This window comes from Ambystoma mexicanum, chromosome 10, assembly GCF_040938575.1.
Source record: "Ambystoma mexicanum isolate Mex_15411 chromosome 10, UKY_AmexF1_1, whole genome shotgun sequence".
Lineage (NCBI taxonomy): Eukaryota > Metazoa > Chordata > Amphibia > Caudata > Ambystomatidae > Ambystoma > Ambystoma mexicanum.
The window spans coordinates 222,993,069-223,011,335 of NC_090932.1; the positions used below are offsets into that span (position 1 = coordinate 222,993,069).

Consider the following 18,267-nt stretch of genomic DNA (forward strand, 5'->3'; position numbering starts at 1 on the left):
AGAATTTATCTACATCAGACCCCATCTTGGGCCAGTATAAATACAGAGAAATCCTTTATTTGGTCTTCTTAAAGCTTGTGACCAGCTAATGGGATCTCATGGGCTGGGCTAACTGTAGGAACAGAGGTATTACTTCTTGAGGCACTACAAGTCTTCTGTAGTCCCCTGGAGTAGACTAAATAGGTTCATTGTAGAGGAGGCCAGCCTCCCAGTATAACCTATGCTTCCTTGGCTCTTGTCCTTCCAGCTGGGAAGCTGCCTGTTGGCGAAGACCTTGAAGAGTAGGACACTCCTTGACCTCTGCCGAAGTCTGTCCTACAGGGGCCACCTTCTGCAAGTAAAGTTTGCAGTTCAGGATGGTCTTTAGGATCCAGCTCTCCAACAGGAGGAAGGTCTTCTTCCAGCTCTGTATCATCAGTAGCTTACTCTCCATCTTCTGGTGGTTTCTCACACTCAGCCTCAGCTGGTGTAGGAGTCACAGGTGTGCCTTGGGATTGTCCTCTCGGGGATGTCCGGGTTGTGTGCACAGGAGTGCTACTCTTCTTATTTCCTGAGACTTTGGGTTTCCCCTTTGTCTCCTCTTCCTCCCTGCAAGTCGAAGTTTGTCCTTCCTGTGGACTGGGTGTTATAGGTTCTTCTGTGCCAACCCAATGAGAGTCATCCAAGGTGAGCTCTCTGGCCTTCTTAATTTCGTCCTGCTTCCTTTTACTGGGAGGCCTGGGGGTGCTTGATACAACTCCAAGAGTCTTTAAGTCATTCCCGAACAGGACTCTACCAGGCACCTTACTCTGAACACTGACAGGTATTCTTAGTCATATTGTTGCTCTGGATGATAGTGGGTAGTATTGGAACCATATGGAGCAGGCCTCCAGCAAGCCTAGTGGGGCCTTTGAGTGCCTTAGCAACATCCTCTGGTTTGAAAAAGGTTTCATCCACCACTGTGATGCTGCCCCAGTGTCTCTAATGGCAGGGGTCTCCTGACCATTTACAAGTACGCTGTCCTTGTAATATTCTTTTGTGTTATCTCTTATAGAGTTATACACATCTAAATGCTGTTGTTCCCACAGACCCAGGGACACTAAAGAAACACTGGCTGATATCCCAATGGGGTCCTAAGCCAATAGACGAAAGTTTCCACTTGCCATATGTACTTCTCTCTCAGGGATGAAGGCAAAGGAGGCAGTGTGGACCCCTGAAGGTTTACCCTTGCATCTGGATCCCCTTTCACATGGTCAGTAGACCCACAAGCATAACAGTTACCAAATGTTTTCTGGAATGGGGGTTTCTGCTGACCTCCCTCTGGTTTGGCACCAGAAGTATCACTAGACTGACCTGGTTTCCCATGTGGCTTACCCTTCTTATGTTTGTGGCCCTTTTGTGGCTCTCTTTTGGATGAGAGGTTTTAGAATTCTCTTGGTCATCTTTCTTGTGCTGTTTCCCCTCATCTTTTTTGTGAGTGGCCCAAAATCCTTGTGAAAAGCCCTGTTGGCAACCCACAAGTCAGCATCTTTTGCCAGCTTCTTGGGGTCAATCTCTTTTGAGTCAGCCAAGTTCTGTCTCGGTTCAGGGGAGCAGGCATCAAAAATAGATTCCAACAAAAATAGACTTTTCATACCTTCAGAAGTAATTACTCTGTAACCCTTAACCCAACCATCTAAGTTCTTCAAACATTCACACACCCAGGTAGCCCAAGGGGTACCATCAGTCTTTTTGAGGGTCCTAAACCTCTTAAGGTACTGGGAAGGAGTTTTCCCAAATCTAGCTATCAAAGCTAGCTTTACACTTTCATACTCCTTTCTTTGAAGTTCCCCCACCTCCATTACAGCATCAGTTGCAACCCGGGGGAGCCTAGACAGAAGCCAATGAATCAGCTTCACAAAGCTAAGCTAAGATTCCCTGTGTAACCCTGAATCCCATAGTTATACTCAAAAGCACCCAACCAATCCAAAATATCAAGTTTTGCATCATACATACTCACTGCTTCTTTAGGCATGCACAGTCTATTTGCACAGGAAGACCTAGAAGACTCTGGGATAGAAACATTTTTTAACAGACAATTTTTTCATCTCAAGAGCATGCTGCATTTCCAATTCCCTTTACTTGATGTCTTGAAGTTTGGCGTCAGCTTGGATTTGTAACCTTTTGAACTCGAACTGAAGTCACATTCTCTGAGATACAAACTCTGGACTCAGTACTGGACCTGGTAGGGTCCCAGTGGCTAAAGGTTGAGGTGGATGGGCTGGTTGAGGACAAGAGGGGCTTCTCTCATGAGACTCCTCTTCCTCTTCTGACTCTTCTAAGACAGAGTTAGACTCTGAATTATCATCCTCAATATTATTTTCCACATTTCCTAGGTTAATAGGTGTAACAGGCCTACTACCCAGACTTTGATGTTTCAACAATCTTGCAATAAGTTCATTTTTCTTCGCTTTAACAGGGAGACTCCTGGCCTTACACATTTCTTTCAGTTTTACTGTCAAAATGACCAGGGCTGCCTGACTGAAGTTATCCATATTTGGCATGTTTAAACAATTGCTATTCTAGTGGAGCTTAGCTTTGTGAAGGTTTAGTTGAACAAAAGCAAAGCAAAGTTTAGTGTAACAACTCTACAATCTATCCTCACCGCCTGCCACCAGTGGTAGGCAAGATTGTATGCAGTACCCATAGGGTGCACTACAACAACCCTGACCTCCTGGCAGTAACCCAACCTTTGGTAAAAGCCTGTACTACACAGGTTGGTAGTGTGAACAAGTAGCAAGGCTTATCTTAAGAGGGGTCAATGTGAGCTTTAGGAGAGTTACACAGAGGTTCACAGTGGCAAGTATCTAAGTAAACACTTACACACAGGGTTTCTCGATAAAACAATTAATAATTAATTTGGTAGTCAATTAATGTATACCTTCAGAAGGGAGCACTGTAAAACACCACACAAATATACTTCAAAATGACACAATCTCTTAGTTCAGAATCAGTAGATACCCATTTGGGATGACATACAGCAGGGACCTACACCCACAGGTGACTGCCATTGTTAGGGTGCTGTTGACATTAATGTATTACTTTTAGCATTCAGAATTAGTTAAGAGCAAGTAAAAAGGAAAAGATTTAGAGCAAACAAGTTACCACACATTTCTTAAGCAGGCAAATACTTTCAGATCCCCCAATAAGAGTCATGCAGTTAAAACGGGCTAAGCCAAAGTCAATAGCAAGTCTACATAGGCTGAAGCACTTCTTTGAAGGTAAGTAGAAAAGTCTTTGCACAATGTTTCAGAAGTCTTTGAAGAAAAAGATTAATCAATGTAGGGCCACAACCTGTTAGACTTGTGAGTAGTAGAAGATGCAAGCAACTCTACAGCAAGAGGTACGTTCTCTTAGACTTTGTACTTTACCTTTAGAATGAAGAAAATGATGCAGCAGATGACTCTTGTTCCTGTGCAGCTCCGTAGAGCTCTCTGTTCCTGTGCCTCAGTCGTGGGAACAAGAGGGAGGACGTCGGGGGACTCCTGCACTGGTACTGTCAAAACTTGCAACCGGCAAACTTCACTTTCAGTGGCTGTTCAGCTCCTTGCGTCTACCGCAAATAGCAACACCGCGATTCCTGGCTGTTGAGATATACTTTACTTGCTTCTGGGGTCCCGCACTCTGTTGAGGGGGCTCAGGCTCGGTCAGTCCTGCTTCCTGGGAGTCCTGCTTCCTGGAGCTCTTGGCCAACTTAAAAGCAACGCACTTAAACTGGTGTTCCTCTCCATGGCTCTACGGTTTCCAGCAGCAACTCTGTGTAAATTCAATCAGCTCCTAGATAGATGTCCAGATCGCTTACTTTGGAGTTGATTGGTCCCACCAACTCAAGGGGAGAGTCGTCCGTTTTCGGCACTGCAGCAGGGCTTCACTGGGCAAATCAACAGTCCAGGAGTTGCAGCAGGAATCCTCTTCAAGTTCTTCTTCGGTTCCTTCGTCCAGTGGTCGACTTTACCTTCCAAACCAAAAGTCTTGCCTTTTATACAGTTCTCTCCCTTTCATTCCAGCCTACCTGTCACTCAACCAGCAGGGTAGCTGTCCTTGCCGGACAGTCAGCCAGCCAATCATCACAGAGTGCATTTGGGTCACCTAGGAGACTAAGCACAGGGAGTTTCGGGCACCTCCCTCACTTCCTGCCTACCCCAGACACCCTGGTGCCAGAGGCGGGCTTCACTTGTGAATCCCACCAAAGGCAAAACTAACAAAGGGACCAATCATGGTTTGACGCTCGCAGTAAATCTCAAGAAGGACCTTTCCACAAAGAAATGGCAAAAAAGACGACCAGGGCCATGACAAAAATGGCACCCTTGAGTGCTTTACTGTAGCTGCGAACGCAGCCCACGGTAAATGCACACCATGGTAGTAAAAACGAAACCACTGCCACCAGCGATTCAGTGAGGAAAGGGTAACATAAAAATGTTTACTTGAGAAGTTAGACAAACAGGCACACTAGGTAACCCCTCCAGCACCCTATTGTAGTGTGTGCTGGGTCTAGAAAGTTATAAATGTAAGTAAAGTCTATTTCACTTTACTGCTCTGGGAAACAGTAGTTTATCCCAGACAAGGTATTTAAACCTTGGGAAATCTAAGAGACTTCCCTGTTTCACTGCACTAAAGGTGCTTTGTGACACAATGTAAAAAATGATGCCTGTCGAGTTTGTCACGCTCCATAACCAAAAGAAACAGAGAATACAAAAATCACATTAAAATACAAACGGATCTCACTCTCTCCAGGTAAAAAAATGAATCACTGTATGCTATTTTAAATGCTGTAATGGCTATGTCGCAATCATGTCTACTACGTAACCAACAAACATGAAAGTATTCTTGTAACCAATAAGCCTGAAAGTATTCTTGTAACCTACGCCATGATACCCCCGGGTTTGGGCATATAATCAAATGCAATAAATAAATTCCTTTTTAAATAAAAAAAAATAGTTTATTTTAACAAACAGAAAGAAAATAAAATCTGTAATTTTAAGAACAGAATTAAGGCTTTAGTCTGCAAGTGCTGAACCGTCCAAATCAGTGTGATTGCAAATTCAAAATCCAAAGCAGATTTATGACCTTTTCAGTGATCACTCCAGAAAGCCTGCCCACCAGAGAAGAGAACAGAGGTGACAAAAAGAAAGGGAAAAGGGGTTGGCATTTGCAAAGTAAGGACTGTCTGGCCAGGAGAAGCACTGCCCGCAACGGGTGTGGCAGAATGCAGGCCACGGGCAAAGACATTGACCCCAGGTGAGGACCATGCCAGTATTAGAAGCTCTTCCATACCACCTATTGACGGGATAGCTTTTACATCACACTCTTGCTGTGTCCCTTCACACCTCATGAGTAGCTGGACCTCAACAACCCAATCCTCCTCTGAAGGTCTCTCTGGACACCTAAACGCTCAAAAGTAGCATTTCAGCACTTACCAACTATAGCTTCTTAGACAGAAGTTGCTATCGAGATCCAAGATATTAGTGTATCACAAGAGGGAGGCAAGCAATCTGAACCCACAAGACTCATCCATACTACTTTGCATCAAGTAATTCAGATTTTGTGTGTTTATATTTGAATCTAAAACAGAAAAAAGCTGCAATGATAATGTTGGAGGTTGGTAACATTTTTCATTGCTTTTACTCTTTTTATGTGTATTAAAATGTGGCATAGCATAGCTTAATGACAACATATATCCCACTGATGCCTATCTTGTGCTACTTTTATCTTCCCAGGATAGTGTGGAGCACTGTATCATCGGAGTGACCATCCTGTCCCAGCTAACTAATGAAATTAATCAGGTATGTTTCAGTTCATCCTCCCTGCAATATATAAAACCACTTTAAGTCATTTTTGTAACTTCATTTAAAGACTCAGTTTGTCTTTGGCTTGCTGTATGACTGTGTCAACTGCCCTTTTCAGAAGGTTTTCCGAAGCTCTCTAGTGTGTGCAGTGTCTCTCTCAATTCAGTCCAAGCTATCATATGGAAGAGTAGTCTGGCTTTACTCTTAGGAGGACTGGTGTAAAGGTACAGTAAGTCTCACACATGCACTCAGCAAAATAATCCACACAGTATAAAATTAAAAGTAGATGTTTTTCTTTATAAAGTCATGCAATCATAGCCACATTTAGTAGGAAGTATAATCGATTCAGTTGTGATATAGTTAAACAAGTAAAGATAGACATGCTGGCATTACAAATACAGTGAGTTCTTCTAAAAATCCAGAACCACAGCAGGAAACCTACACACTGGAGTGTCATAGTTAAGTAATTGTGCATGGTACTGTTAGGTACCTTTAGGAACTTTAAGAAAGTGTGGCCGTGGAGCTAAAAGGGGCATAGCCATAAGGTCACTGCTGGTTATAGTGAAAGGAGAAGCACTTTCTACTTGTACAACATGGGTGAAGGATGCAGCAACCATCCAGTCTTGGGGACACCCTCAGACTCCAAGCAGAGCCAGGTTCAATGACCAAAGGCCTGATAAGAGATTGCTGCAATGTTAGGTGCCATCCCACTAAAGAATCCAGTCGGTGTCAGGGGGACACTGAAGCAGGATGCACACTGCACTCTGGAACTGAGGATAAAGTGTCTAAAGGTTCCTTCATCCTGCTGTGTCCAAAGAGGGGACAAGGGGTTTCTCTGTTTATGGACCACAGTTTTGGAAATCCCTGCATGTGGAACGAAGAAATATCGACTCCCTACTTTTATTCCTTAACGTTTTAGAAATCTATTTCAATGACCTACCAAGGACTACACTTGTATTTCTTTTGTGTGTAACCTGGCTTTTTTAAGATCAGCTCCCAAATGTAGTTAATTCTGCCCGGTGTGCATTATAAATACATAATGGTGATGAATATTAATAAGGGACCCTCAAGATCCCAGACAGGCTGTAGGTCAGAGGAAGAGGGACAATGGCCCAGGAAAGGAGTTGCTGCAGTGATTGCTGGGGGACTGTAGGTGCAGAAGTCACCTCAATGCCTAGATTCATTTCTGGCTAGATAGTGGTTCTGCATTACTGTTTGCTTTCCAGAGCCCCTTTCGGTAGCATAAGTTGGTAACCAGACATTAAGGGTTACCTCAGTACTACTAACCTGGGATTACGGATTTGATTTCTGGTTTAGGGGGATGGGTGGGAGAGATACCAACAGAGATGAGAGGGAGGGGTATGTCCCTTGGGCCCACAAAATTCAATAAAGACCTTTGAACTGCCCTTGAGACTCAGAGTGGTTTGTGTGCCATCTAGGACAATGCACTAATTCTACCTTTATGTCCGCCTACATCCCCTTCCTGGAGTTGAGCCTGACTTCTCTGCACTCTACCATTTTAAGAGAGGCTTTGGCTTTTTTCTGGTGCATGCTCTGCCCCACCTTAAGGTTAGTGTTTGCACAGCGCTCAACGGGGAGGGGTTGTACAAAAATACCCTAGTATTGACCAAAAGCATGATGAATTAAAAAGAAACACAGGAGGTGGAGAACTTCAGAAATGTATGTGGCATTTGAGAGAAACATGCCAGTTCCTAATCTTTAAAAGGGAACTGAAGATAATTTATTTGCGTTATTATGAAGCTTGGATCATTTTGCATCACTCACTGGATCCCTGGGCGTCGCTGGCAACAGCGCCAAGAGGCCATTTGTGGCAATGGAGTTCTTTACGAAGCTCAGAACAGTACATTTTATCCTTCACTTGACAGCGGCAACTGGATATGAAAGGGCTGCATCTTACATATGGGGACTATACATTGCATGAAGCATTACTGGGTCATTTGGGGCTGCACGTGGCAGCAACTTGACGCGTGAAGCTAAATATTTTATTTATTAACTATATTGTGCATAGAACCTAGCATTGGATTGCATTACTTAGGTTTGGGAGGCTGTATATGATCACAGCACCTGCACATGTGATGCTGTAATGCATATATAAAACAAAAACCCGTGTGTCAACACACCAAGATTATGCAATTCAAAAGCAAATCATATAGCATTTGCTAGGGATATTTATCTACAGCCCTCTGGTGAGGAGTATGAAACCATTTATCTCAATGGTTAAGACCGGTTACTAATTAAATGTTCTACCAAACTCTCTCATGGTTAGCTATGATAGAGTAGTCAGACTTCATTCATGGGAGGAAGGAACGGTGGTAGTGGGGTACATTTTGTCCCAACAGACAACCCAAGAGAATACACTACACAGATCTGAAAAATAAAGGCTATATTATAAGGTATGGATGTTTCTTTTATACATAAAACGCGCACAATTCAAACAAGTACTTTTACTTTTTACACTAAGGCAGTCTGTGTAAAAAACAATGAAGGGCCTAGTCAGACCCACTACATCTAAAGCTACATGTATGTCGTAGACCTGATGGTAAACTCAATACATACAAGGCTAGGGAGTAGGGAGAAAAGGGGAAGCATAGACACTTTGTAAAATGCATCTTTCCAGTACTATTCAGGACCCACAATGCCAACACATGAACAGTGCAAGTAGTCCTCACAACCTTTTATTAAATTGTAAAACCAGTTCCACACAGGTAGACCATACACTCAGTGTAGCACCTAGAGGGAGGGAAGTGTTTTTCAATTCACAGCGAGCCATTCAAAGTCTCAATAGCTACAATTCCAGACCTGTCTGGACTTGTTGCACCCATAGGAATAAATAGAGATAATTTAACTACACATAGGCATCTTGTCCTAATGCATTTCTATGGCAGGATTGCAATGCAGTGATTTAATACATTTCATTTCGAAGTACATCTGGGCTACTTGTTAGCACTCCAGTCTTTGGTAGAAAACTCCAGTTACCCATGAAAACGAGTTTGTGCAATTACCTGTTTTGGTCACTTTTGTAACAGATTTCAATTTGTAGAAAGTTCACAATAACAATAAGCGGGGAAAGATCCTTAGGCAGAGCTGGGGTTATAGGGCAAAGCCAGGCAAGCAGTTGCCCTACCCTATAGTACACCAAGTGAAGGTCCCCTTGAAGAGCTGTTGTCCCAGGTTCAAGACCCAGCTGATCAGAGGGGGAATCAAGACTGTTTTGACCAAATGCAGGTCAACAACAAACCGCGGTAGAGGGGACCTGCAAACCCACACCACGGAAGATTCGGAAGACTAACTCTGGACCTCAGCACTCACGGACATGTACTCTTGGAGCAAATTACTCAAGATTTGGCTTGGATGAGGCAGTGGAATCTGGTACATACAGGGTGGAAGACAGGATCCGTTACTCAGGGCCTGGAACTGCAGACCAGCGGCAAACCAGATAGAAGATGAAAACAGCCTCAGCAAGTCTAAACTACAACAGAGGGTGCAGGGCTGTGCTAATTGTGAGCCCATGTTAGCACAAGGGGCATTTTAGGTCTGCTACGTGATCCCCGCAAAGGGATGGCCCAACACAAAATGGCTCAGTAGTACTTGAAGTACATTAGTACTCCAATGGCTGCCATACTAGTTTGTTGGGTTTCTAATGCAGCAAGTCCGGTTGCACCCCTGGTGAAGTTAAAACTAAATTACAGCTGCACCCAGCCAACTCTACAGTACAATTCTAAGATGATAGAATTACTGTGGACCAAAGTGGGTTACTTAAAAACATACATGACCTAGGAGCCTTACAGGCTACCATAGACCAGCAAACTGGATAGGGTTGCAGTGGCAGAGGGACATCAATAGAAGTCCCACTGGGCACAAAATCTAAAAGAAAAATGTTTGGGGGGGTTGCATAAAATAGGACAGCCGAACCCCCTCAAAAATGGCATTCTGTCCTTAGTTATTGCTTATTTTATTCCAATATTTGTCCACCTCCCTCGTGGGCCTTTTTAAAAAAAAAAAAATAATAATCCTTTCGCTGTGCCAACATATTACCCCCTGACTATGGCAGGACAAGTTACTTCTGACAGGCAGTCCTAATGTCTGCTCAATCGTTGCTGTGACTGGTGCGGATGCATAGCCAGAGCTGACATAAACTCAGGGTGGTGGGTGTTACTGCAGAAAATGGTCAAGGGTTGTATGATGAGCATCCCTGACATTTACCCCAGTGCCAGTTATTGCTAACATTTGCTCTTTTATTCACTCGATTTGAGAGGTATTATTCCATAAAAGCTATTGCCATAAAAAAACAAGATTTCTGATGCTTGTTAATCTGCTTAGAATCACATGCTGTGCATAGTCCGACATCCAGTGGTCACTGCGGAGTATTGCATTTTGTTTTTCGTAGTCGAAAAGGGGACGTCGACATAGGCGTGTCTGTAATACTATCCCTATAGTGACGTGCAGTGTACCCACAATCCCTCACGCGTCGAGGTACCTCAGATTGTTTTTTTCCACCCAGATATTGGTCGCCTTAATGCGGAGCTCGTTAAAGAGAAATTGCAAAACATTTATTTGACCCTTGGTAGTATTCTTTAAATATTACACCAGATCCCTCCTTCAACGGCGAAGCTGTTTCACCGCCGATTAAGAATTCGGCGGTGATTTAGACGGAGGCGATCCTTCGGCGCTGCCGAACACGTGGCCCGGCCTCGCCGGCCTAAACACTAGAGAGAGAGAGAGAGGGTCGTGGGACATCTGTTTCTTTCTAAAATGCCTTTCTCTTTCACCCCCCTTTCCTTCGGGGTCGCTAACACTTTTAACTGTATCCTCAGCTATGGAGAGGACTCCTTTTAGATTTTTCACGTGCTGCAAGGGCAAATTCATGCGGAAAGATAAGCATAAGTGGTGTAACCGTTGCTTACCCCTCGACCACAACGAGGACGGCTGTGCAGCCTGTAAACTTCTTCGCCCAAAGACTTTAAAGGACAGGTGGGCAGCCTATGCTATGTCTAGAGCTGATTCCTCACCCGCTTCTACCGCTGAGTGTGACGACGACAGTGATAACCCTTCCTCCGTATCGGAGGTTGTTGACCTCTCTAGGGAGCGTAACCGCTCCTCAGCGTCTGTCCCCAGCCCCGACAAGTTCGGCTTACGCCCGACTTATGAGGATGGACACCCCAGCGACACTGACGCACACAAGAAACAAACACAAACACACAACCCATGGCACTTCTTCGTTGAAGACGAAGAAAGCCCTAGCGCCAACGGAGACGCCAGGCCTACCGGCGACCTCCGCCGACCGTAAGGGTCGCAAGCACTCCTGCAACCGCAGACGCGACTAGCGACTGGGCCACCCTCAGAAAAGGGCGCTACTACTAAGACGCCAGACGACGTGCCTCGTAAGAGTGCGGCCGTCGGCGAGAAGGACTCGACACCGCCAAACACGATGCCAGACAAACCCTTGACAGAGAAATTAATCGTCGAGAGCTTGGCTCGTATAGTTTTCACTGATGGCCAGAGACGGACGGCGAGGGAGACGCCGAGCCCTGCTCACAAGGCCAGGGAGACGCTGAGAATGTCGGAAGGAAGGCGGGGACTGCCCCCCTCCGTCAAAGGAAGGACATAGCCTATGAGAAGGGTTCTCAGAAGCCGAAGGGAGTTTATCCTCTAAGTTATGGGACAGATCTAGACGGCTACAGGCGGAGGAGCTTCCCTTTAAGCCTACAGACCGTTCTGGGTTACCACATTGGACCTTTGAAAGATTCCAATCATGTATGGACAAGCTGGATAGATTTATGTCCACTCCTGAACATATAACACCCAAGAGGTCAAGAGAGGTACTTCATGAGGACCCCAGGGCCAAATACCCTAGACTATTTAACCCCCTTCAAGAGGAGGTTAACACATATGACCTCACTGAAGAAGACTCTCACTTCCAAGAGAATGAGGAGTTCCTAAATAGTGAAGACCAACAAAACCGAAAAGAAGGTTTTGAGGAAAACCCAGACATGGGTGGTGGGGGCTTCGAAGAAGACCCAGATGAAGGTGGCTCACAGCCTCGTCAGTCCCCAGCAGCGTCAACAGACCCTGACGTCCTGAACCTGTCCTCTCCTCAAACCACACCAGTCAGAAACCCGTCACCTATAGATGACCAACCCACTTTCAATGCGCTACTACGGAAAGCAGCAGCGCATTTTGAAATTGAGACTGGGGAAATTTACTCCCGAAATAGATTTTGTAGAAAAAATCATTAAAGAGAAACCACCTACTAGCCAGACCATTCCCTTCCTCGCCTCAGTCAAGAGGCGACTCATCCCATCGCTATCAACACCAGCGTTGGTTAGAGGGGTTAACCCAAGAATTAAAAAACTGTTTGGTCCCTCTCCATTGGACCCATTATACATTAAGGGTCACTCAATACCAGATTCCTTAGTAGTAACTACCACAAGGAAAAGGGCAGGGGTTCCGCTATCAACTAGCGAAGCACCCCCAGACAAGGAAGGAAAGAAGCTCTACGCCCTGGGTAAGAGAATTACAGCCTCGGCAGCTTTTTCCACCAGAATTGCCAATAACAATACCTTACTGGCAAGCTATGCTGATGCCCAATGGGGAAAGTTATGCCAGGACCTGGAAGAAGTCCCTGAGCCCTTACGAACTCGCTTGTTAGCCACTGTAACGGAAGGAACTCTGGTTAACCAGAGCATCATCAAAAACACACTAGATGCTGCGGAAACGGCTGGCCGTTCTTTAGTCCAGGGGATACTTCGAATGGATTGTGTCCTCCCACGTATTCCTCATCTTAGCAATAACCTTACCTTTAGGTTTCGCTTAGGAAAATGTTTATTCTCTCCAGCAGAGGGCGCTGCACTCGAGGCGGCAACGTCGATGTCACTCGGCGGCCTCTGTCGAGCGTCAACATCATCCGTAGTATAATTGCCTCGAGCGCGCCCGTTGGCTACAGTTCCGTTTTTCCGTTAGCTTTGCTTCGGATCGAAATAAAACAGCGCTTCAGTCACAGCGAATTATGTCGTCTTCTTCAAACCCATCTACTCCGAAAAAAGGGTTTTAAGAAATGTCTAAGGTGCGGAAGAAAAATGTCGCTGACCGACCCTCACCGTAACTCTCTGGTGCCTCGGGTCCGAACATCGGATCGACGACTGCGGTTCGTGGCAATCTATGACCCATAAGGCCTTGAAAGAAAGACGAGGTAAACTGGCGGTGGGGGAGGAATACTCGAAGTTTTCTTCGAGAGGGAAGAAAGACTTGGCTGAGTCTTCGGCAAAACGCCATAAAAAATCCAGAACAAGGAGTAGATCAAGGAAGTCCTCTTCTTCTTCATCCAAAAAGGCGAAGAAGAGACAACACTGATCTCCCTCTTCTTCTTCCTCAACTTTGGAGGAAGTTATTACTTGTCCAACTAAACATGACTCCCCTAAAAAGTGGGAAGTATTTAGAGAGTCGATGATAAAAAATGTTGAGAACATTTGAAGGTCATGCCTCTACTCATAAAAGTGGTGACAGAGGAAGGTCTAAAACTAGAAAATCCGACAAGAAATTGTCGAGGGTGTCTTCTAGGGACTCTTCCCAGACACCTAAAAAGACGGACCTTAAGAAAAAGACTCTAGATGTTGATACGTCTTTAAAGACCTCAACGAAAACATCTTCAAAGCCTCTGTCGAAGGCTGTCGAGTATAAAGGGTCGACGACCCAGCAGAAAGTCACGTCGAGTGCTTTATCGACGACCTCGAAGACTTCTTCGACGGCGTCGAGTGTTTCGAAGGCGCCTTCGACAACGTCGACTGCCTCGAAGATTCCTTCGACAGCATTTGTAGCGCCTTCGAAAACATCGAAGAATACCTCGATAACATCGAAGGTAATGGCCACGACTTCGAAGCCATCGACGCTTCTGTCGACGTCGACACCAATTACAGGGTTGTAACCTATTCCTGAGAAAGTATTTCACCCAGAAAGCAGACATGGTTTTTTCCAAACTGTCAGCTGTATATGAAGAAATCTCCTCAGAAAATGAGGAGGATGATGAAGAAGAAGATGAACCTGACGTTTCTTCAGCAGGAGTAAAATATGGTACAAGAGAAGTTCCTGAGGAATTAATCAATCCTCAATCAAAAATGCAGGACTTGTATGAATGTTTACAGTCTGCAAGTGGACTAGATACGTCCCCTGAATAGGAATTTGAAAGACCAGATCCAGCAGAACATGCTGATTTGGGTTACAGAAAACTTATGAATAAAGTAATAGTTTATGGGATGGGGTAGGAATTCACCTGTATACCAGGATGATGATATGACAGATATTTTGTCAGGAGGTCCTCACCCAGATTTTTCATATTGCTCTGCAAAGGAGAGTAAATGCTGCTTGGGAAAGACCGGATTCTATTCCAGCAGTGAATAAAAAATATGTGGCAAAGTACAGACCTTGTAACTCTGATCCAGAGTATTTGAGTAAGCATCCTTCTCCTGAGAGTCTGGTAGTGCTGGCAGCCACATCAACAAAAAATGCTGCATACCCTACAATTCCCCCAGATAGGGATGATAAGAAGATAGATACATGGTCAAAAAAGGCGCTTACATGAGGGAGTATGGCTCTAAAGTCCACCAATGTATCTTGTACGCTGGCTAGATTCAATTATACTCTGTGCGACTGCATGTCAGCGGCAGCTCAACGCATCCTGGAAGATGAGGAACGTGATGGTTTCCTGTCCATAATTAAGGATGGTAAGGAGGCTTCGGGAGAATGCCTTCAAGCAGGTTTGGACACTGCTAACAGTGTCAGCAGGTCCATGGCGTCTAGCGCAGTGCTACGCAGATTTGCGTGGCTAAGAAAGTCAGGTTTCACACCAGATGTTCAATCTAGACTTCTTAATATGCCATTTGACGGCTCGAGGTTGTTTGGCAGCAAGGCGGATGAAAGCTTGGAGAAGCTGCAGACCTCCAAAGCAGCGGCAAAGTCACTCAGTGCTGCTATAAGACAACCTCAGCAATGCCCCTACACAGGCTCATCTTCCTGGAGGGGTTGTCCTTTTCGTTATTATTCCTCAATTGGAAGAGGAAGGGGACAGGCCAGTCAAAGAGGGCAAAGGAAAGTTCCTCGGGGCGAGGAAGGGGTGCTAGATCTGCCCCAGCAGCCGCTGCTGGAGCTGCCGCAAAACCACTCTGAGGTTTTGACTCACAAGACCCCAGTGGGAGGCAGGATCTCACAGCATCTGAAAGAATGGCGAGGCATTACTTCAGATGCTTGGGCACTGGAAACAGTATCCCAAGGTTACTGCCTTCCGTTTCTAAAGAAACCTCAGAATCGCCCACCGGAATACAACCCTACCAAAAACCCAGATCCGTTCCTTTTGGAGGAAGTTTTGAGCCTGCTACAGAAAGGTGCAATAGAACATGTACCTGTAGTGGAAAGGAACAAGGGTTGGTATTCTCCATACTTCCTCATTCCAAAGAAGGACGGAGGACTGAGACCCTTCTTGGACTTGAGAAACTTGAACAAGTTCCTCAGGAAGGACAAGTACAAGGTTTTCACTCTTTCTCAGATCCTTCAGGCTCTCCAACTTCAAGACTGGTTGGTATCATTGGACCTTCAGGATGCTTACTTTCATGTGCCAATCCATCTCAAGCACAGAAAGTACCCAAGGTTCGCGATTGGCAACTCTCACTATCAGTTTTGTGTTCTGCCATTCGGGTTGACCTCCGCCCCAAGAGTTTTCATCAAGTTGATGGCGGTAGTGGCAGCGAGTCTCAGAAGAGGGGGGATTCACATCTACCCCTATTTGGACGTTTGGATGATCAGGGCACGTTCTCCAGAACAAGCCCAGGATCATCTATCCAAGACTTGTCACTTCCTTCACAAACTAGGGTTTTCTCTGAATTTAAAAAAGTCAAACATGATACCATCACAGAAGCACCAGTTTATGGGAGCAGTCTTGGATACTTGTTCGGGCAAAGCCTCGCCGCCCAAAGAGAGAGCTCACCACATTCTGCAGATGGTGACAAAATTCCAGAATGCCCAGTATCAACCGGCCTTTTCTCAGGTTGCTCGGCCTCATGGCATCCTGCATTTTTCTGGTGCCAGAAGCCAGATTGAGGATGAGATCCCTTTAGTGGGCCCTCAGGACTCAATGGTCCAAGTTTTCAGGGGAAATGACAGCTCTTTTACAAGTTCCAACCAGGGTAGCACAGGATCTACAATGGTGGGCTTGCAAGAAACATATCCTCAAGGGAGAATCTTTTTGGCAACCATGGCCGAGATAACAGTAGTAACCACACCTCACTCACGGGGTGGGGAGCTCACACCAACGATTTGACAATCACCGGTCGTTGGTCTCCATTGGAGTCCAGACTACACATCAACCTATTAGAGCTGAGGGCGATCAGACTAGCTCTGAAGGCCTTTCTGCCCTCTGTACGGGGAAAGAATGTCCTTATAATGACGGACAACACAGTGGCCATGTACTACCTGAACAAGAGAGGAGGAGTGGGGTCACTGCCACTGTGCAGAGAGGCAATGCAGCTCTGGTTCTGGGGAATAAAAGAAGGGATCTCTCGATCTGCCATTCACTTAGCAGGAGAGCAAAACACAGCGGCAGACGCTCCAAGCAGGCAGAGCTCAGTCTCCCACAAATGGGAACTAGCTCAGGAAGTCCTTCAAGAGATCTTCACCCTTTGGGGAACCCCTCAAGTGGATCTGTTCCCGACCATTGTCAACAGGAAGTGCGAACTGTACTGCTCAAGGGAATTTCCCCCGAGAGGAGCTCTAGGAGACGCATTCGTAGTGGAGTGGGAGTTTCCTCTTCTATATGCGTTCCCTCCAGTCCCTGTGATCCCTCAGGTAATCAGGAGGTTGAGAATGTTCAGGAAAAGCATGATCCTGATTGCCCCGTATTGGGCCAGGAGAACGTTGTACCCGGAGCTTCTCGACATGCCCATCTGCCCTCCAATATGTCTTCCAAAAAGAGATGATCTTCTCTCGCAAGAGGGAGGTCACGTTCCCCATCCAGAGGTCAACACACTCAACCTTCACGGATGGCTTCTGGGAGGTTGAGATACAAGGATTGGGACCTTCCGGATGATGTTATGGAGGTTTTGCTTTCGGCCAGAAGGCCAGCAACAAAATCTTTGTACCGGTGTCGTTGGAACAAGTTCAGCATCTGGTGCAGGGCTAAGAATGTGGATCACTTTGAATGTGATATTGCAATGGTATTATCTTTCCTGTTACATTTAGCTAATCTGGAGCTCCAGGTTAAGACAATAAAGGGATACGTAGCAGCGCTATCTATCTTCAAGCGCTCGTCAGAAGAAAAATCTTATTTTAAGATACCTTTTAATAATACAATTTCTAAAAGGTTTAAACAATGTTTTTCCATCAATACCTTTTCAAGTTCCTGTGTGGGATTTAAATTTGGTACTTAATTTTCTGACATGTGCACCCTTTGAGCCTTTACATTCTTGCCCGTTAAGGCTTCCTATGTTAAAAACTATACTTCTAATTGCATTGCCATCAGCCCGAGTAAGTGAGTTGCAGGCACTTTCGAGTGGTCCTCCTCACACCATCTTTCATAAAGACAAAGTTGTCCTTCGAGTCAAACCCTCTTTTCTACCAAAAATAGTTTCAGACTTTCATCTGTCACAGAAAATAATTCTACCTGTGTTCTACCCTCCTCCTCACACAAGTAAGGAAGAGGAAAGACTACATAGGCTAGATCCCAGAAGGGCTCTTAGCTTTTACATCTCAAGATTGTCAAAAATACATCAGTGTGAACAACTATTTATGGGATACACCGGCCGTAAATTAGGACTAGCTGTAACCAAACAAACATTATCAAGATGGATAATCTTAGCCATAACAGAGTGTTATAGGCTAGCTGGAAAAGATCCCTCTGAGGGTTTAAGAGCTCATTCAACTAGGGGCATAGCAACTTCAACAGCACTTAAGATGGGTGTCCCTGTACAAGACATTTGTGCAGCAGCCACATGGTCATCCATGCATACTTTCATTAAACATTATGCTTTGGACTCAACTACCTCTCAAGGAGGTCTATTTGCCAAATCTGTACTACATTCGGTACATGACTAAAAAGACATCTGTACCCCCGCCTCCAATAGAAAACTGCTTTGGGAGTCTATCTAAGATGAGGAATACGTGGGAGGACACAATCCATTCGAAGAACAAGTTATTTACCAACTCTAACGTTCTTTCGATTGGATGTTCCTCCCATCCTACCCCGCAGTACAGTTTACGTGGTTTACACTCTAAATTCTTTTAAGGCTTGGGTCAATAAGAGGCACGCCTTGGTTTATAATAATTGGGCTCTGATGCACAAAAAAACAGAACTGAGGCCACCGGGCGCGCTCGAGGCAATTATACTACGGATGACGTCGACGCTCGACGGAGGCCGACGAGGAACATCGACGTCGCCGCCTCGAGTGGAGCGCCCTCTGCT

At 45.4% G+C, this 18,267-nt stretch overlaps 1 protein-coding gene across 4 annotated transcripts in view; it reads left to right on the top strand.

Annotated features, from left to right (window-relative positions):
• Window positions 1-18,267, top strand: part of XPO7 (exportin 7) — a 1,985,528-nt gene that overhangs the window by 471,860 nt on the left and 1,495,401 nt on the right. For all 4 annotated transcript variants that reach the window (XM_069617724.1, XM_069617725.1, XM_069617726.1 and 1 more), the window contains one exon: window positions 5,736-5,801. In XM_069617724.1, coding sequence (XP_069473825.1) covers window positions 5,736-5,801 — 66 coding nt within the window. The remainder of the gene's footprint in view (window positions 1-5,735; window positions 5,802-18,267) is intronic.